Source organism: Gigantopelta aegis, chromosome 6 (assembly GCF_016097555.1).
Source record: "Gigantopelta aegis isolate Gae_Host chromosome 6, Gae_host_genome, whole genome shotgun sequence".
In the NCBI taxonomy this organism is placed as follows: Eukaryota; Metazoa; Mollusca; class Gastropoda; order Neomphalida; family Peltospiridae; genus Gigantopelta; species Gigantopelta aegis.
The window spans coordinates 74217012-74240233 of record NC_054704.1 but is presented as its reverse complement, the minus strand read 5'-3'; the positions used below and the strand labels follow the sequence as shown (position 1 = coordinate 74240233).

The window sequence follows — 23222 nt, the reverse complement described above, 5'->3', positions numbered from 1 at the left end:
TCCAAAATCAACAAAGAAGAGGAAAATGATGAGTACTATAGTAGCTGGTCGAGCCATCACAGATGATGATGTTCTTGAAAACATGAAGATCCATGAAACATCACACACCCCATTTAAAAAAAGTCATTGTAGCCACAACTGCCTGAACATCCAGTGTTGTGCCAAGCACATCTGGCATTTCCAAACGACTCACTGTCACTGCTAATAACGAGTCCGATTCAGAGAGTGATAATGACAACGAAGTATGTTGTCAGTGTCATGTATTCACCCCAGATGAAGTCAGGAACTGTGTATCATTGGTCTTTGTATCCTGGGCTCAGTGTACACATCCACAATGTCAGCACTGGGTTCACTTAAAATACTGCACACCTGTGAAGGTTGTTCGAACACATGCTGAATTTTGGTGCCCATGTCACGACAGTTATGAAAAATGAATTTACAACGTTGTGTTACCACCTGTAAATATGTTTATGTTGAAATTAACTAGTTTTAAAAAAATTTCAAGTTCGGAGATTTTGGAAAGTTATCTGTCGTCTGTTGACTGTGTTCAAATTGGCATACCATACATACACCTTGTTGTGCCGCTACGGAACAAGGTTTATTTATAGAAACTATCACGTGTTCGAAAACATATGACGTAATTTCCTCACAGTATATCCAGACACGATGTCGGAAAAACATTTCTGCTGCAACCAGTATTGTGTTTAACATCTATAATTCTGTCTGTTTCGTGGATTATATTCTAATGAACAGATAAGAAAGTATATTTAGCTTTTAATTCAGAATTCATTACAGAAATTTGCAATATTTGCTTATCTGTTCGAAAACATATTATGGGAGGATATGTATATATATATATATATACACACACATATACATATATACACATATAGACATATACATACATATACATACATACATATATATGCACACACACACACACACACACACACACACACACACACACACACATATATATATATATATATATATATATATATATATATATATATATATATTATTATTATGTAACATTTAGTGACCTATCTTAAAATATTAGTGAAATAAAAGTATTATCAGTAACTCATTGACGATAACACATTTTAGAGTAAAAATTTCACTATTTCACTCTAAAATGTGTTATCGTTACTGTAGAAAGTGTTATCTTCACTATAAAAAGACGGAACTATTTTGCTGCTAGCATTTTTTAAAAATAAAGGTAAATTGCCGAAAATTATATAATAAATAGAAAATTTCATGGGTTTTTTTTTTGTCAAATATGATCTCTATCTCATCTCGTGAAGTTTGCACTGACGAATCGGGTACAAACTCTATATCAGATTTTGGTTACAATGGCAAACATTAATATGTAAAAAAAAAAAAAAACCCAGGCCCCCGCCCTCCCCTAGTTCCTACAGGCCTGCAAAATAATCTGATGTCATCACACTTTGAAAGTTCTGCGTCAATATTCCATAAACATATTTACGGAGTAAAGAATAGTAGTAATATCTGACATTGATTATTTGTACAATTACTGTTATTGATTGTCAAAAAATAAATACCCTTTTTGTTGTTATACAGTTGTTATGCAGTATAGACAAACGGTTGAAACCAGTGCAGGGTATCCCTCAAAATGAAACTTCGATTTTCAGAAAAATAAGACTTGTTAATATTTAAAAAAAAACACCCCAAAGTTTATCAAATTCCTATAATAGTATGTGCCCATCCCAAAACCTCACCCCGACCCTTTTGCCTTGCAGGTAGATTAAATATGAGGATCGACCCTTTTTTATTGGGTGAGTTGATACGCTGCCTACAGCAGTTTTATTAGTTAACTTTATCGGAATTACGAATTGATTTCGTACATTGGAACCTGATGGTGGCGACACACTAAAATGGAGTTGTCTTTCTTTGATCAGTTCTCTCTTCCAAGAAACGAAACGCCTCACATACCAAGAAGGTCAGACATTTTGTTGTTTGGAGACACGAAACCTTCAAGGTAGTTATAAAATCGAAGGTAGGTGACATCGAAATTTTTCTTACATACAACTAAAGGGTAGTGCGCCATCGGAAATGTTAAAAAAAATTGATAGCATGCAATGTAATTTCCTGCATTCTAAAATGCTTCGTGACAAATGCCAGAGAATTATAGTATACTACTCAAAAGAATTTAAGGGTCAGACGAAATTTTCGACATTATTTTCTGAATGTCAATTATATTAGCTAGACCATAATGTCACGAATGGTATTGTTCCATTTTGACGAAAGTGGGTCTAAGCAACCCATAAATGAATTATAATCCACTGTCATTGACACTGTCGACTAGTTCTAATGGCGAAAACATGCTTACATTTGCACGTAAATTAGGGCGAAAGCGAAAGGTCTGCTAAGTGCCCATAACTTGCTTTTTCACAAAGCGCATCATTTTCACGCTTTGCATGTGTATTCCATGTTCCCAATGCTGAATTTCCGTATAATTGGAGCTTGCGTTTGTGTACGGTGAACACTCCAAATTCGACAATGGTACGACGTCATCTGACTATCGAAGATCGAGGAAGGGCTATTGCTTGGCTTCAGGATGGCAATACGCAAAGAAATGTTGCTCTGAGACTTGGTGTCAGTCAGAGTGTCGTTGGCCGACTGTGGCAACGGTACCAAGCAACGAATTCTGTTCGAAATCGTCCACGTTCGGGAAGACCCCGAAGCACTACAAAGGACCGCTACATCACCAATATGGCTCTACGTCAACGCACAACCACTGCACGCTGATTACATGACAATCTGCAGACTGCGACTGGAACTCGAGTGTCTGATCAAACCATACGCAATCGTCTGAGAGCTAATAATCTACGCTGCCATTGCCAGGCTGTTCGACCACCACTCCTACCACGTCACAGAACGGCCAGACGTCACTGGTGCACGCTTCATCTGCGGTGGCAACGTGTTCAGTGGGGTCGAGTGATGTTCACTGATGAGTCCAGGTTTAGTCTCCAGTTCAACGACAGTCGGGTTCGTGTCTACAGACGTCCTGGGGAGTGCTTCGCTGACGTTAATGTTAGACAACGTCACCGGTTCGGTGGTGCCAGCATCATGGTGTCGGGCGGCATCTCTATCCACCACAGGATCCCCCTCTATGTGGTGGATGGCAATCTGAATGGAATCCGCTATCTGAATGAGATTATCCGGCCGTTGGTTCTCCCAGGCCTTCAGCAGATTGGCGGCGGGGCAGTTCTGCAGGATGACAATGCAAGACCCCACCGCGCCAGGGTGGTAACGGACTTTCTCAGACAACAAGGTATCGCCAGGATGGATTGGCCAGCATATTCGCCTGACTTGGCCCCAATAGAGCACGCCTGGGACGAATTAGGCAGGAGAGTTTGGGATAACCATGCCCCTCCGGCCAACCTTCATGATCTGGGTCAACTTCTTATGGCAGAGTGGCAGGCCATTCCCCAAGAGTTCTTCAGACGTCTGATCAACAGCATGAGGCAACGATGTGTCGAGTGTATTCGCGCCAGGGGTGGATTCACACACTATTAAACGAATGTTCTAATGTGTAAAATCCATGTTTGACAACCTTCAACTTTGACAGCATGTCATGTGACTTTCTTGTATACAGTGACGTTTATTTGTGGTTTTTTTGTAAATATGGAACAATAAATAAAAAATTTGGTATAGTTTACATCATCAATCTAATACACTCTGAAACTTATTTGGTTATAAATTTTTGACCCTTAAATTCTTTTGAGTAGTATATATACATTATTAATAGTGCTGTCCGGTGTATCGGCGCACCTAAGGATTCAAAAATCATTTTCTATGTGAACACTGTGAAATACTTAAATAAAATGTGTCTCTTACCAATGGCAATGAAGCAATGCATAATCTAAGATACACTACAAATTGTTTTATGTCAGTGTAGTAAATAAACATTTTATTAAAATTGTGCATAAATGTAGACACCCCCTTGTTATTTGTATCCAAAACGATTTGCATGTCCGGTGATTCGGCTCAGTAGATGTGGATCGTTGACCCCGCTATTTATAAACCGCTCATAACCTCACTTTTAGCCCATAAACGCTACACTATTGTCCCAGAATTATTTTAGTACTCTTGTTTTGTCTTGTTAAAAATATTACTATGAAAACGAACAAACACACATGAGCCATCTCGTGATAGTTTCGGAATCGTTTTCTTGAATGGCACAGTACTGCGGATGCATAGGCCTACATGTTCATTATCATGCATGGCTAAGAATAAAATGCCTTCATGGATTTTTTCGGGTAGATTGTGCACACACGTGGATCTTATTTCGCTTTTATTTTTTTATAACAATGTGACAGTTGTGAACTGGAATGACTGCCAATTAAGGTGTAAAAGTTTTGTTTACTTTGCATTTGTCTGTGTTTTCCGTTTCAGTTTAAAGCCGCACACCCTAGTTCCATCCAGCGAAAATAAATTATAATTTGGTTAATCTACAAACCTGTAACACACTTAGATCACGTTTTTATCAAATGGAGTGAAAAAGCAGGTTTTATATCGATAAATACCATGGGAATCCCCATGTCCCAATTGCTTGAAATAATTTTGAAAGTTTGTATTCTGATGTCACCGGTAGATGTCGCTCGAAGCACAACAATGCCAACTTCACGACAAATTTCACAGACTTGGGGTGCGTTCTTTTCACCTCTCCTGGACATGTTCCAACTGTTCTGTCCTGGTTGTATCCCCTCTCCAGATATCGTAGGACTTAGCAAAATTATTGGTTTTAAGGGTTTGTAACGTTTTGTATTGAGATACTTACTTGTCTGAACTTTATTATTACTCAAAATGTTCACGAACTGTGAAGAAAAATCTCACAAATGAACAACAACAAATCGGATGTTGATTGCGCGAACCGTGCACGAGAATACAAACCGAACCAAAATGATAGTGGTCACGTGGTATACCAACATCTGTGATGTTTACATAGGAAGATTCCCTCTAAAAATAGATTGGACCTCACTTGCTTGACGGTTTTTTCTCGACAGCATGTCTTGTGAAAAAATGCAAAAAATGCATTTCATGGTTTTACAAACATCAGGATTACCAAAAAGCGCTTCAGGTGAATGGAAATGTGTAATCTAAATAATAAAATGTAAGTAAAGTGCAATTTTAATTGTGAAAAATGGGGTTTAATAGCGAAAAACAATGCCATAATGGTTAACAAATAGCCGTAACTAGGGTGTGTACCTTTAAATAAAAATAACCAATTTTTTTTTTAATACCGTTTACTATAATTTTAAAAATGCCGGAAAGGTGTTTTTAGACTGGTTTTAACATTCTTAATATCAATAAGGCTGACTTACATAGCTTGGTCTCTGACTGTAATGAGAGCGTATTTATGTCCAAATGTCCGTCTAGCTCTCTTACAGTCAGAGTACTCTGGCTACCTTCCCCCCTGATTAAAATGGAGGCAAAACTTCTGACCGTTCCAGCATCATTAATATTCATGAATTCTCATTGATTATTCATGATATATAAATTGGGATAACATTCCACTTTTAATATCGATTTGTTTTCAAGTTCAATATCTTATGTTTTAATAATATATGTTTTGTAACATTCAGGTATGTAATAAATGTTCCATGAAGATGTAAATAATCCAGTATTTGTTTGTAACATCAGGGCACAATATTTCACGCGAACTGCCGTTCTGTTTGCGTGTCGGTTACGCAAAATTAAATTTACGCGAACCGCAAATAGGTTACGCCATAACCTGTAGATGTTCAGAAATTAAAACTAGCAAACCTCACGATTACAGGAAATGTATTCATGCAGACATACTACTAGTATTCCGGCAAATGTTTTAGACTGATTTTTAGTACTTGATGCACGGCAAATCAGTAGACAACAGTATATTGCAACTGTTGTAACTTGCGACCGAAGGCTCAGTATAGAGTCAAGCCAAAAGTTTTAAAGAAATGTGCACGGACCGCTAAGGCGCCTAAATTATCTGCTGCTATTCTATTTCTAAAGGAATATATGTAGACAAATATTGGATTGCCTATAATTTTACAAAGGTTGAAAACGGTTTTAACGTAAACAAAAATGCAAAAATGTCACAAAAGTTGCAAAAAATACTAACATCGCATAATGCGCTTTAAATAACAAACATTTGGAACGTCACTGTAGTAGTATAGAAGTACCAGCGACTAAGTGAATATAGCATCGCCACAGCAAAATATCAGTGTTAAATTGTGGTCTTTCTTTTTATGTTATTATAAGATTTATTTTTATTAAATTAATCATGCACCAGTGAGTAGCCTGTTTTATAGTTCAGAGGAACTGGACATTTGTTGTTTGGGTTTTTGGTGGGGGGTTTTAAAATCTGCTGTATAGGGCCTACTACATTTTACATATTATTAGTGACAAATGTTAGCCTTTATTTGTTATTTATATTAAAAAAATATTAGTCTAATCATGCACCAGTGAGTAACTGAGTGTTTTGCATTATACTTCAGAGGAACCAGGGAATGGACATTTTTCCTCCAAATGTATCTATTTTGTTTCAGTACTGGGCTAATAGTGTTACTAGTAACTACAGCAAGCTGTACAGAGGTTCTAGAATACGGCGGCCCAATGCCCGAGGACAGTGTTTTTTTTTAGATTCGGTGCAACTAAAAATTACTTTTTGCGATCCCGACGGCAAGTGGTGAATAATAATAATAACAATAACAATAACAACAATAAATTATTAATAATAATAACAATAACAATAATAAATCTACAACGCTACGATCATACGAAAACAAAAGAAACATCTACAAGTCACTTCTTTCGATTTGCAAGCATTAAAGAAACTCTTTTATAAAACGTTTTCTGTTGTATTTTATTTTAACTTTATGTTTGAGCTAAAAAGTATGTATTTAAAACATAATTTCAACGTAACTTTGAGGTAACCGATCAGGTAATCCACAGGTTACACAAATATAATTCATGTAACCGAACAATTGGTTACCTAGGTAAAAACCACGTGAACCGACTTCCGGTTACCTCAGATTTCGAAATGTTGTACCCTGTAACATACAGGGAATAAATGTAAACAAAGTGACAACATGGGGTCACCGAAGTGAGGAAGTGATAACAAATATACTCAGTCAAAAAAGAAATGTTAATGTTCCTGGAATGAGACAGCATGCCCAAATGTCCCCTAAAACAAATTTAACACACGTTGTGCGACAATTGCAGGAAATCGGCGTGAAATGGTAAGATTTTGACGAATGCACGTGAAACTGGAAAAAGATTGGGGTAGTGATGGGTATTTAAAGCTGCAATGTTCGCAATGATGCCTCATTTCCATTTCGACGTAGACGAGTTACAAGATGCCAAGACTAAGCCTGCCGAATCGAAACATTGCAATAGGCCGCCTCCAGTTAGGTGAATCGCAGCCAGCAGTCGCACACGCCACATAACATCCATCAGAGCACCATTTCACGTCTCTGGGACAGGTATCAGCAGTTTCAATCAGCTGAAGACCGGCAACCTGACAGCTATACGCTACCGGGATGACATTCTTCGCCGTCACATGCTTCCCATTATGGATCGACGGAGATAACTCTTTCAGCAGGCCAATGCCAGGCCGCATACGGCACGTGTAACAATGGATTTCCTACAGAATGAGAACATTAATGTGCTGCCATGGCCATCAAGATCGCCAGATCTCAACCCCACTGAACATCTATGGGACGAACTGGACAGACGTGTACGCCAGCATGACCTGGAGCCTCAGACGCTTCCGAAACTGTCATATATGCACTGCAGGAAGAATGGGCTAGGATTCCACGTGCCCGGATTCAAAGACTCATTCAGTCTATGCCAAGGAGATGTCGTGCAGTGATTGCTGCTGCTGGTGGCCACACAAGGTACTGATTTCAACACCCTTGTGCGACGCTGTTTGGTGACGAAAACGCCTCCACTGCCGTTGGTCCATAGTAAGAACATTGTCACATACTCATGCCAAATTTGATTGTGATACGATCATAAATAACAAAATTATGCCACTTTGTATTAAAGAGATAATTCCATGAATATTTCGCCTGTGCGTTTCTTTTTTGACAGAGTATATTTCTATCTAAGCATTCACCTTTTATTTTACTTAAGCTTGGTATAGGCGCGAACAGTCAGCCAAGAAGGTCTCAAACAAGTTTTCGCTTCCTCGAAGGCAACAATACATGTATTCCGCTAGGTGTAGATCAAAGTTGTCTCTTCGGGTATGGGTTCTTGGTAACTGCCTTTTTATACACCACCATCTATTTTCTATCAAATTTGTGCATGCGCTGGTGTTGGGATCTGTCAATTAAATAAATAAAAAAATATTTTTGGACCAGTTTTTACTACGGTTAAGGTTACGATCAGTTTTAGGCTGAGGTATAGTGCGTAAAATATCCAACCGTTGCCCACCCATCGTTCTTACAAATTTAGGGTCTGATTCAGTGTTAGGGTTAGGGTTTATGGTTGGAAGTCTTTCCAAAATGGACTTTGGTCTCATTTTGATAAACAGAAAGGTAGGTCTATGTCGACAGAACAGCACGGTATACAAAACACAAATAGATACTCGATTTGATTCGATTATTACACCTGGCGATTATTGATTGTGGACATTTGTGGTAGAAACTAGGGCGTGTATTAATAAGGGCAGGTAAAACGTGCTTTATTTCTCTCTCTCTCGGTTGTTGTGAACCTAGTATATGCACTGTGTATAATACAGCCCGATAACGAACATGGATATGTGTGTCGTCGTCGCCGCCCCCCCCCCCCCCCCCCCCCCCCCAAACCCCCCTCGGTTGTTGCGAGCCTATTATATCAGGGTGTGCACTTTACGGTCGCCTGCTTGGCGACCAAAAAAATGCCGCATATTGTATTATGTATCAAAATGCAAATAGCTAATGTTTGTAAGAGATCGGAAAGTTATTTTTTATTTATGGTTTTCAACTGGTTCAATCTTGATGTTTTAGGGGTCGACCGAGGGGCCGGCTTGGGTCTTTCTTCGTATGTCGGAGGATGCGTTTCGCTCTTTATGGCGGGCGGGGCTTCTAAATACCTACCTTAGGTGTCACTCTTCTAGTGACACAAATATCTTAACCTCTTAATAATCTTTCAAAAATTAATTGCCATAACTGGATCGAGTTGCAGTAGGACAGAGTGGATAGGGTTTCTTTGGGGCCATAGGGCGTAGGTGGTTTGGCCTTAGGATTTTGTATAGGTTCTGGCCTCCCCTCTCCCCCTGCCCCCATTGGGTCACACCAATGTTTCGAAATATGATTGGTAATTAGTCTTATTCAACTTACTGTGCTAGCACAACAAATATGCTATTCAACCTGAGTCATACCTACACACTGCAGAATTCTCTCCCTTGCCGGATATGCGCAATGCTATCCTTGCACGGGCTACCTGTAACTTCATTCTCAATTCTGCAGTCCACCTGTTAACACCTGTTAAGCTTTGGCAAAAAGTTTTCTTTACTTGTAATTTTGTGTTTGTTTTTTTGGTTGAACTTGACATACGGTTGGTAGTTGGGAATTCTGTGTTGAATTTACCATGTCCGACGCGAGTTCGTTGACAGCTAGCGCACGGAAAGTTTGTGCGCGAGATGGTTGTCCATTTCTTTTACGACGTAAAGACACACACGTGTTGTGTCCGGACTGTCGGTCTTGTTCTCAAGACCGTCAGTGTGAGATCTGCGCCACGTGGTCTCCTGACCAGTGGGTTCGGTTCGGTTCGCAGACTCAGGTTTCGGGTACCAGCAAAATCTTGTCGTCTGCTTCGGCAGTAGTCGGCAAGTCGGACTTAGTGGGTAGGTCCCATAAGTCTGTAGACACTTCGAAAAGTGTCCGGAAAGGGGGGAAACACAAGGGTGTTTCTTCTTCGGTCCGTGTTACGAGTACAGTTACAGATACTTCGGGAGCGCCCCCCCGGGCTCCTATTGTGACCGTGGTACGTGAGCCGTCTTCGTTAGTGACGGCGCCTTCCTCTGTTTGTGTGGCTTCGTCGCGGGCGTCGCCATCGTCGTTACGGTTACCTTTACAAACAGAAGGGGGGCAGGGTGGAGTCGTCGCGGCACCGGTTTTGACGACTTCATCGGTTACCGAGCACATGCACTCCGTTGTGCATAGGTCCACTGCTTCGTCCGCAGAGCAGGTGGCCCCGACTTTGCCTTCGATTGCTGACAGTCGCTTCGGCACCTCAGCATTCTCAAGGCCCGAGGAGAGTTCTGCCAGTTTGCTTCGAACTGAGCCAGTTGTTCCGATGCCGGGATCCGTCTCTGATGGCATCCCGACCGATGTTTACCGTTGGGTGGAGGACTCATCCCGTTTGGGTCCTCCGTTTGCATATGTTTACCCCAAGGGTCCGGTGACTTCGGTAGCAACGGACATCTCCTCACAGTTTGCACCGTCTTTGGTCCCTACCTCTTCGACTTTACTCGATAGAGGACGAGGTTCGCGCAGATACCCCTCGGTTGGGGGTACTCTGTGGCCGCAAACTCCGACCGTTCCGCACTTGGCGTTGGAGTACGACGCGTTAAGTATGGATTGGACGGGACTGGATTTTTATGCCTTCCCTCCTCCTGTCTTACTCGGCAAGGTGTTGACCAAAGTGGTCCAGGAACCTTGTCACGTGACGTTGATAGCTCCTCTGTGGGTGGCGCAGCCCTGGTTTCCACAGCTCCTGTCACTGTTAGTGGCAGTCCCGTTCCGATTACCAGTGTTGTCCGATCTACTCAGCCAGCGACTGAGTCAGACGGTGTGGCATCCGAAGCCGGAGGTCTTCCGGTTTCACGCGTGGAGGTTATCAGGGCTTCCTTGCGACGCAGAGGTTTTTCCACAAGAATTGCGCATCTCGTCTCTTCAGCAAAGCGCAAATCTACCGAGTCGGTTTATCAGTGTCACTGGCGTATGTGGGTTCGTTGGGCGAACGCACGGGATTTCGATCCCTTATCGCCTACTGTCAACGATTTAGCGGAGTACTTTCTGGCGTTGGTCCAAGAAAGGAAACTTAGTCATGACAGTGAAAAGTCACAGAGCTGCGATTTTCACTACTCTTAAACAGTGTGGATGTCCTGACTTTTCTACCAACTTGGTGTTGCATGATTTACTTAAATCATTACAATCCACGGTTGAACGACCTTCCATTATTCCGAAATGGAATGTCTTTCTGGTGTTGCATGCTCTTAAGGGTGCGCCTTATGAGCCGTTGAGGTTTGCTAGTCTTCGTGCCTTGACGTGGAAGACTCTGTTTCTGGTTTCACTGGCAGCTTGTCGTCGGATCAGTGAGATACATGCTTTTTTGCATGACTTGGTTGATTACAATTCGGACGGGTCTGTCACTTTACGTACCGACCCTATCTTTGTTGCTAAAAACCAGTCTCCAGGGGAAGAGTTTCCACCTACTGTCATTCACAGTTTATCTCGTACACTGTCATCTGATAACTCGGATAGACTTCTTTGCCCGGTGAGAGCATTGAAGTATTATTTGCAGCGTACGAAAAACCGGCGGCAGGGTAAAAAGAGATTGTTTTATTTCTTATACCATTAGGCCGGGTGATGTCACAAAAAATGCTTTGTCTCGATGGATAGCAGCTACCATCAAGCTAGCATATGAGATGGCGGGTGATCATGTGTTACGGAATTTCTCTGTTAAACCACATGAGATCCGAGCCATTTCTGCTTCCCTGAATTTTCATGACTCTTTAGATATTATAAAGGTCATGAATGCAGGGGTTTGGAAAGGACGGCACACTTTTGACCGTTTCTATTTCCGGGATATGGCGGTTGGTCCTGACGGTACGCGTAGGATCCAGACAGTCATTGCGGCTCAACACGTCGTGTCTGTGCGCAGGGCAATGGAAAGGGGTCGACCTCTTTTCCGTCCGACTGCCATCGTTTCACACTTCGGACATGTTTAACACTCCACTCTTTTCTGAGGGATGGGTTTTTTTTGTAGTGTTGTCTACCGTTTTCCTCTCCTGGGGAGATGTTTTTTCCTCCTTTTCATGGGGATGAGTTTTTCTTTTGGGAAGCCCCTTTTTATTCCCAAAAGTTTTTTGACTCCTTGTTACCGTATGTCGTGGTTCGTCCTATCTCCATGTCATTACTTCAAAGGAGCTTTTTGGGTACGGGTAAGTCCTCTATTTTCTTACCTCCTCCCATTAATGTTGAATTCACGTGCTCTAACGGTGTCATTGCACGTCCGTTATAGCATATTTGTTGTGCTAGCACAGTAAGTTGAATAAGACTATTAGAAAATTTGTTTCTAATTTTCATTATTATTCATACTTACCTAGTGCTAGCACAACAAACTATACCTCCCACCCACCCCTATGAGGCTTTCCCTCGGTGGGTGGACTTTGAACCGAGAATGAAGTTACAGGTAGCCCGTGCAAGGATAGCATTGCGCATATCCGGCAAGGGAGAGAATTCTGCAGTGTGTAGGTATGACTCAGGTTGAATAGCATATTTGTTGTGCTAGCACTAGGTAAGTATGAATAATAATGAAAATTAGAAACAAATTTTCTAATTCTATTTATTAAAATCTATTATCAGCTTTTCTGTGAGCTTATTTTTTAATTTTTTAATTTTTTGCTATAAGTTTCAAAATTTATAAATTGGCCCCTTAGTTAGGTGCTTCCTGTCCCGAGTCAGAGCCCCGATCTTATCGGAAGCCAGACTTGGGATAGGAGTGTTCGAAACCTTAGACTACTGGATTAATTTTTAACAAAAACCATGTTGAGTGGGTACAAGTTTATAATTTTTACTCACATATATTCACTAGAATGTTTTATAAATACATGAAATAAAGTTCATATATGAATCGGTAAGTATTATTTTCGTGTCTTTTTTTTGTAATTTTTATTATTTTAGATCGGCTAATGGTGATTAAAATTAGGCAAAAAATCGAAAAGTTGCGTTTACTTATGGGCATTTGTGGCCAGCTGTCCAGTATTTATGTCCATTATTCCCGATAACAGTGCTTTTCTGACCAGAATGTTTTTTTAAACCCGAACTACGATTCATATTGCAATATTCGGTAATTTTCGTTGTTGGTAAAATGATCAAATTTATTATCAAATTAGCTGTCACAATCAGCTATCGATCCCTGAAAATGACCGCTATGTGCCGCCATTGTTGTCAAGCGAAAATACTTGCCGAAAACCACTTTTTGAACTCAAAATTTCAAGGTATTTTCAATTGAAAAAATCAAAACAAAAGCCACCATTTTGAAAAAAAAACTTTCTTCTTTAATTATATTTCTGTTTCCGGTGAGTGTCGTGTGCAAAATGGCGGGAAATATGAATTGGGGAATGCACTGTATACAGTGTACAGTATATCGACTGACGTGACGTCGGGCGAGATATCTCGCCTGCAGTACTCAGATGGTTAAATTTGATTTTATATCCTAAAGTACATTTTTTCGTACGTAAAAAATTATTGAAGACAAAATCCAGTTTGGGCTTCTTACAAATATTAAGACGACCAGAAACACATTGAATATACAGACACTGATATTCGAAACAAGAAACAATATTTAATATGTAAGTTTAATCGTAGAAATATTTTATTAGTCAGAAACATATAATACAGCCTGATAACGAACATGGGTATGTGTCCCCCCTACCCTCCCTCGGTTGTTGTGAACCTAGTATATGCACTGTGTATAATACAGTCCGATAACGAACATGGGTATGTGGGTCACGTTCATTCATTTCAACGTGTTTTTGTGCTTATATCCAATTAATGGTTCAAACACGCTGTCCTGGGCACACACCTAAGCTATCTGTCCAGGACAGTGGGTTAGTTGGTTAGTGGTTAGTGAGAGAGTAAAGAGTATAGTGGCCTTACACTCGCTCTGGGTTGGAGCCGGTACCGGGCTGCGAACCCTGTACCTACCAGTCTGTAGTCCAATGGCTTAACTGCACCATTGAGGCCGGTTGTGGGTCATGATGCGAGTTTATGTATTTATTAGTCCCCTACCGGTCCAACCAGAGGGGATTATAATAGGTTTCATCTCCGTTTGTCTGTCCGTCCGTCAGAATATTGAGAAATGTTGTGTGTAGCTTAATCATGTACTGTTACAAATCAAGTATGATTTTCATGGCGATTTACCCATTTTGAAAAGAGTTCTGGCCCTTCAACTTAGGAGGTGTGAAAATTAGTTTTCCAGTCTTGCAATTCCTGGAGATATCAAGATGAAATTTGTATATAGCCTTTATCATTTGTATATACCTTTACATAATATCAAGATTAACTTTCATGGTGATTTACCCACTTTGCTGAGTTATGGCACTTGAATTTAGAAGATACAAAAAATTGTTAGCGACATGTATAGCTTTAGCAGTACTTTCAAAATGCTTGTTCATTCATGGATCTACACGAACACACACACACACACACACACACACACACACACACAAATATGGACACATACATGCACACATACACGCACACACACATAAACACGCACACATACACAACACACACATACACAACACACACACAAATATGGACACATATACATGCACACATACACACACACACGAACATGCACACACAAAACACATACACACACACAAAAACCACACACACACACAAAAACCACACACAAAAACCACACACACATACACTCACACATACACACACACACACACACACACACACACACAAACATACAAATATAGACACACATACATAAACACGCACACTCATACACACACACACATACACTCATTCACACACATACAGACACACAGACACACACAGACACACACATGCACAGACACACACTCACATGCACAGACACACACTCACATGCACAGACACACACACACACACACACAGACACACACACACAGACACACACAGACACACAGACACACACAGGCACACACACACACACACACAGACACTCATTCACACACACACAGACACACACATGGCACACACTCACACACACACACACACACACACTCATTCACACACACACACACTCATTCACACACACACATACACACACACACACATACATACACACGTACACACACACTCTCGACATATTTGAAAGATTCTAAACAAATAAAAATGTATATTTTCAGAGACAACATGGCCACAAAGACATCATCTCGCCAGACTAAGTCAGGTTTCGTAGATAACTGGCAGAGAGGGAAGTCAGTCATCGAATGCCTGAAACATTCATTTGAACAAAAGGTCCACGTTGACGTCACTTTCCAAGTGGGGCAGACACGAAAGAGTGTGCAGGCGCACACACTCATACTGAGTCTGCGCAGCTGCGTCTTTGACAGTATGCTGAAAGGACCAATGGCTAACCAAAATAACATCGCCATACCCGATGTGGAAGCTGAGATATTTGAAGAGTTTTTAAAGTTAGTAAAATGTTAATTTATATAACATCAACTATATGGATTGTAGAAGAAATAGTAATACAAAATCCATGTCTTGACTTATGGGTGGTACGTACACGTTCGGAGCAATCAATTCTTCCGTCCTTGACAGAAAATCTACAGATTATCGGACGGACAAGGTGGGGATGGGGTGTGTGTGTCACCAGAAAAAACCCATACTACAATTACTACTAATACCACCACCACCGCTACTACTACAACCACCACTACTACTACTATCACCACTACCACCACTACTAGAACCACCACTACTACTACTACCACCACTACTACTACTACTACTACTACTGTTATCACCACTACAACTACTAATATCACTACTACTACTACCATGACTACTACGACTACTACTACCACCACAGCTACTACTACTACTATAATTACTACCACTAATAGCACCACTACTACCACCACTACAACTACTACCACCACAACTAATACTACTACTGCTACTACCACAACTACAACTACTGCCACTACTACAACTACTAAAACTACTACTACAGCCACCACCACTACTATTACTACTACTACCACCACTACTACTACCACCACCACTACACCTACTGCTACTACTACAATGACTTGGTCATTACTACTAAATTACCACTACTACTATCACCACCAATACTGTTACTACTAGCACGACTACTACTACTACTACCACTATTACCACCACTACTACTACTATTACCTTCACTACTACTACTACTACTACTACCACTACTTTTACCACTACTTCTACTACTACTACAACTACTACTACCACTGCTACCTCTACCACTACTTTTACCACTACTACTACTACTATTACTAAAATACTAATACTTCTGCTGTTGTTGCTGCTACTACTACTACTACTACCACTACTACTACAACTACTACTAATTCTATGACCACCACTACTACTACCACCACTACTAATTCTATGACCACCACTACTACTACCACCACTACTCCTACTACCACCATTACTACTACTACTACTACTACTACTACTACTACTACCACCACTACTACTACCACAATTACTACTACTACTACCTTCCACACCACTACTACTACAACTACCACTACTACTATTATCACTACCACTACTACCACTATCACTGCTACTACTACTACTGCTACTACAACTACTACTGCTACTAAGACCATCACTACTACAACCTCAACTACTACTACTACTACCTTCACCACCACCACTACCACAACTACCACTACTACTATTATCACTACTACTACTACTACTACTACCACAACTAATTCTACTACCACTATCAATACTACTACTACTACCACCACTACTACCACTATCACCACTACTATTTCAACCAAAATACTACAACCACGTCTACTAGAACCAGTACTAATACTATTATCATCACCACCACCACCACGGCAACTACCACCACTACTAATGCTACTATCACCACCACCACTACTACAACTACCACTACTACTATTATCACCACTGCTACCACCACAACAACAACTACTACGACCACTAATACTACTACCACTATCACTATTACTACCACCACTACTACTACAACTACCACTACTACTATTATCACTACTGCTACCACAACAACAACTACTACTACTACTACCACCACTAATACTACTACCACAATCACTACTACTACTACTACTATCACTACTACTACTACTACTACTACTACTACAATCACTACTACTACCACCACTAATATAACTACTACTACTAACACCACTACTACTACCACAACTACTACTGCTACCATCACCACCACTACTACTACTACTACCACTACTACTATTATCGCTACTACTACCACAACTACTACTACTACTACCTTCACCACCACCACTACTACAAATAGCACCACTACTATTATCACTACTACTACCACCACTACTACAACTACCACTACTACTATTATCACTACTGCTACCACAACAACTACTACTACTACTACCACCACTAATGCTACTACCACAATCACTACTACTACTACTACTATCACTACTACTACTACCACTAATGCTACTACCACAATCACTACTACTACTACTATCACTACTACTACTACTACCACCACTAATGCTACTACCACAATCACTACTACTACTACTACTACTACTATCACTACTACTACTACAACCACTACTACTACCACCACTAATATAACTACTACTACTACTAACACCACTACTACTACTACTACTACTACTGCCTTCACCACCACCACTACTACAACTAGCACCACTACTATTATCACTACTACTACCACAACTACTACTACTACTACTACCTTCACCACCACCACTACTACAACTACCACTACTACTATTATCACTATTGCTACCACAACAACTACTACTACTACTACTACCACCACTAATGCTACTACCACAATCACTACTACTATCACTACTACTACTACTACTACTACTACCACCACTAATGCTACTACCACAATCACTACTACTACTACTATCACTACTACTACTATCACTACTACAACTACTACAACCACTACTACTACCACCACTAATATAACTACTACTACTACTAACACCACTACTACTACCACAACTACTACTGCTACCATCACCACCACCACCACTACTACCACTACTACTATTATCGCTACTACTACCACAGCTACTACTACTACTACCTTCACCACCACCACTACTACAACTAGCACTACTATTATCACTACTGCTACCACAACAACAACTACTACTACTACTGCCACCACTAATACTACTACCACTATCACTACTACTATTACTATTACTACTACTACTACTACAACCACTACTGCTACCACCACTAATATAACTACTACTACTACTAACACCACTACTACTACCACAACTACTACTGCTACCATCACCACCACCACCACCACTACTACCACTACTACTATTATTGCTACTACTATTACTACTACTACCACCACCACCACTACTACTACCACTAATATAACTACTACTAACACCACCACCACCACCACCACCACCACCACCACCACTACTACTACTACTACCTTCACCACCACCACTACTACAACTAGCACTACTACTATTATCACTACTACTACCACAACTACCACTACTACTATTATCAATACTACTACCACCACCACTACTACTACTTCAACCACCACTATTACTACTACTATCACCACCACCACTACAGCTACTACTACTACCACTACAACTACTACTACCACCACTACTACAATGGCCACCAATACTTTTACTACTACTACTACTACTACCACCACTACTACTACCACTACTACTTCAACCACCACTATTACTACCAATACTTCTTCTACTACTACTACATCTACTACTACCACTACTTTTACATCTACTACTACTGCCTTTTCTACTACTACTACCACTACAACTACCACTACTACTTCTACTACCACCAATACTTCTTCTACTACTACTACTACTACTATTACCACTACCACTACTTTTACAACTACTACTACTACTACTACTATTACCACTACTACTAATACCACTACTATTTATACTACTACTACCACTACAACTTCTACTACTACTACTACCACCACTACAACAACAACTGCCACCACTACTACTACCACCACTACAACTGCTACCACCACTACTACTACCACCATCTCCACTACTATTACTACCACCAAGTCTACTACTACTGCAACTACAACCACCACAACTACTACTACTACTACTACTACTACCACCACCACTACAACTACAACCACCACTACTACTATAATGACTTAGTCATTACTACTACTATCACCACCAATACCCTTACTACTACCACCACTACCAGTGTTTCTGCCAGAAAGACATTTTTGGGTATGGCGCTATGGAATTGAATGCAACCACAGTGAACTGAGGGTATGTTGGGCCTCCCCCTGAAAGAAACTGGCTAACGTTTAGGGTTATGGTTAAGAAAATCATACAGTAATAATAAGAGTCATTGATTTTGTCAAAAGGTTAACAACAAACAAAATATGCCAAAACATTTGGGTGTGGCGCCATACCCGTTTTACCCTCTGGCAGAAACCCTGACTACCACTGCATCTACTACTACTTCTACTACTACCACTACTACTACTACTACAATTATTATTATTACTAGCACGGCTACTACTACCACTATTACCACTACAACTACCACTACTACTTCTACTACTACTACCACTACCACATCTATTAATACTACCACCACTACTACTACTACCACTACTTTTACCACCACCACTACTACTACTTGTGCTGTTACCACTACTACTAATACTACTATTATTAATACTTCTACTACTACTTCTACTAGTACTACTACTACTACTACTACCACCACTACCACATCTATTAATACTACCACCACCACTACTACTACTACCACTACATCTACTACCACTACATCTACTATCACTACTTCTACTACTATGACTGTTAATACCACAGCCACTAATGCTACTACTACTACTGCTATTATTACTACTACTACCACTACCGCTACTACTTCTACTATTACTACCACTACTACCACTACCGCTACTACTACTACTACTACTACATCTACTACCACTACTTCTGCTACACCTACTTCTACTATTACCATCACTACTGCTACTACTACTTCTACTACTACTTCTACTACTACTTTTACTACAACTACTACTACTACTAATACTAATACTACTATATTAGTCGGTATCTTTCTAGTACTAGTATTTTAATATTTGTCTCAATGTTATTTATTTTGTAGTTTTTTGTTAAATGTAAAAAAATCCAATGTTTTTATTGTGAAATACGGTTTTGTTTGGAAGAATAACTTAAGTGTTAGTGTTATTGTTATGTAATGTCAAATGTTACATTATTGTTATATAATGTTAAATGTTATGTTGTCAGTATCATTTTAAATTCAATCCATTTTACTGTAAAATAAAACAGAAACAAAAAGACAACTGTGTATACTATATACTTCTTCCACTGTATTCTTAATAGTTACTAAATAGACACGTCAGTTATTGAAAGAAATTATATTATGTTCTGTTTTTTAATTCACAGGTATCTGTATACAGATGCCATCATGATCAATGGTGGCAATGTAATCGGTTTGCTGTATGTATCCAAGAAGTATGACATCAGTACCCTGGAACAGCTCTGTCTGACGTATTTGTCGTCATCAATGACGGCAGACAACGCTTGCTCCGTAATGGAGCAAGCCCATTTTTATAACGAAATTCACCTGATGCAGAAAGCGTACAACTATATTTTATCAGATGGTGATGCTGCTCTGAAGTCAGCTGGAGTTACCTCTCTTTGCCACGAATGCTTGGTTCAGATCGTAAAAGCGGACAACCTGAAAGCAGATGAAAAATCGTCTTTGAAGCTGCTGTGGTCTGGAGTGAGAGCGCGTGCAGGAAACAAAACAAAGATTTAAGTCCGGAAACCAGACGAGAAGTACTTGGAGAAGTCATAACACACATGCGCTATCCATTACTGGAACAGAAATATTTCGTGAAAAACGTCGTAGCTACTAAACTGTTGAACAGTTGTGAGCAAAATAAGATTTTAAGGTATGCACTGTGTCCAGATGAAAATGTTTCCCCGTTTAACGCCAACACGCGGACTGGTGTCATACAGAGAGAACAGACAGCCACAGAGATTCACACACAACCTGTAACAATACACAGATTACAGAATACAGTGTATGGGTCGTGCCCCTTGCCGTGTCCAGGTGATCGTGACGACGCAATCATGTTCTTTGTAAACCAAAACGCATCACTGCGAGGATTTCAGCTATATGGTGTCAGTAACCGTACGCCTCCAAGATATGACGTCAGAGCCATCCTAACCAACGCGACAACAGGTGAACTAATCAAAGGGTCATCAGTAACAAAGACAGTCGTAGTTTTGACGTCACCATATGATGTAGAGTTTGCTCGTCCCATACAGCTGACCAAATATGAGATATACAATCTGGTTGTTAACATTGAGGGACCTGGCTCACGATGTGCGTTGTCAGGCAGATCTACAGTACAACACGGCTCCTTTGCGTGCTCGTTTTTTAACCCACACAAATCTAAACAGAGAGGACTCGGCCGTACACATGTTGAAGGAGGACAGATTCCAGGTTTATTATTTCTGATATCAAAACCCCCGAGATTACTCTCATCATAATATACTAAAACGCAAAAGAAACGCAGGTCCTGAAAATGCGAAAGAATTGCACTTTGTAAAGCAGTATCTTTGGTGGAATTGAACCTCAACTGTGTTAAAGGACATGGCACACACCCACACCGCAGTCCCACCTGCGTGTCAATTTCATTACCTGTGTGACGTCACGAATTCTCAAAACACGTTGTTTGCACGTGCTGGATCATCCGTATCATGAATCCAGTGCAAACACACTCATTGAAATGCTTATAAAGCCTACACACCTGGATTTAATCGCATAAATTCAATTTGAGTAGTGACAGACAACAGAATCACATTTTAAAAATGCCACGACTGACGCAACTCCAGCGAGGGATGGCCATCGGGATGTTGCAAGCCGGACAGACCCGTACTGCTGTAGCCAGACAATTGGGATGTCATGTTTCGACAATCGCACGCCTTTCTCAACGTCACCAAATCACTGGATCTGAACGATCGACCACGCACCGGCCGCCCGAGGGTGACAACCGCAGCCCTAGACCGGTACATCCGGGTGACCCACCTTAGGAATCGGATGCTGCCAGCAGCTAACACCGCTCACCAGGTGCGTGGTCCACGTGGTCCAGTGTCCGCCGATACCGTCCGACGCCGTCTGAGGGCAGCAGGACTCCGTAACCGCCGTCCTTATGTGGGACCAATATTGACCCCTCGGCACCGCCAACAACGTCAACAGTGGGCGCAACAACATCAAAGATGGCGACGTGGCCAGTGGCAACAAGTTCTGTTTACTGATGAGAGCCGTTACAATGTTTCCAACGCTGATGGCCGAATCCGAGTATGGCGACGTCGACATGAACGTTACTCCGACTGCTGCGTTCTGCAGGCCGACCGATGGGGCGGGGGTAGTGTGATGGTGTGGGGTGGGTTCTCATTCAACCACAGAACACAACTTCATGTGTTCAGACAACGCGTTAATGCCGCCGTGTACCAAAATGACGTCATCAACAATCACGTCGTTCCCTTCTTTGCCGCTCACCCACGTGTGCGCTTGCTGCAGCAAGACAATGCCAGGCCGCACACTGCCAGGGCAACACAGGCGTTGCTGGCTCAGCACAACATCCCAACGTTGCCGTGGCCAGCCTTATCACCGGACATGGCGCCTATCGAACACGTCTGGGATGAAATCGGACGTCGCCTCAGGCTCGCGGACAACCTCAGAATATGCAGGCGCTGGAAGCAGCATTGGTCCATGAATGGAACTCACTCCCTCAGGCATTCTTTCAACGGCTTGTCAACTCAATGAGGAGACGTTGCACTGCCTGTTTGAATGCCCAGGGTGGTCACACGCGATACTGACTTTGACAATGCTACAGGTCGTCTCTTTCACATTTTTAACATGGACCCCCACCCTACTTTATGACATGAAACAATAGCCAAAAAGGAATTCAATCAAAAATTTCCAACACCAATGTGTGCCGAATTGGTGTAGCTCCAAAATAAATGTTGAAATCTTCATTTCGTTTTGTTTTTTAAATATTTTATATCCAATTTAATGAGAACCTGCGTTTCTTTTGCGTTTTAGTATATTTGCACC

General features: G+C 41.0%; 1 protein-coding gene across 1 annotated transcript; it reads left to right on the top strand.

The window, feature by feature from the left end:
- The first annotated feature begins 1929 nt into the window (after positions 1-1929).
- Positions 1930-21763, top strand: LOC121375089 (BTB/POZ domain-containing protein 2-like). The gene is made up of 3 exons (XM_041502322.1): positions 1930-2017; positions 15128-15415; positions 20537-21763. The coding sequence occupies exons 2-3, from the start codon at positions 15135-15137 to the stop codon at positions 20910-20912; spliced, it is 657 nt and encodes a 218-aa protein (XP_041358256.1). The 5' UTR covers positions 1930-2017; positions 15128-15134; the 3' UTR covers positions 20913-21763.
- The last annotated feature ends 1459 nt before the right edge of the window (positions 21764-23222 follow it).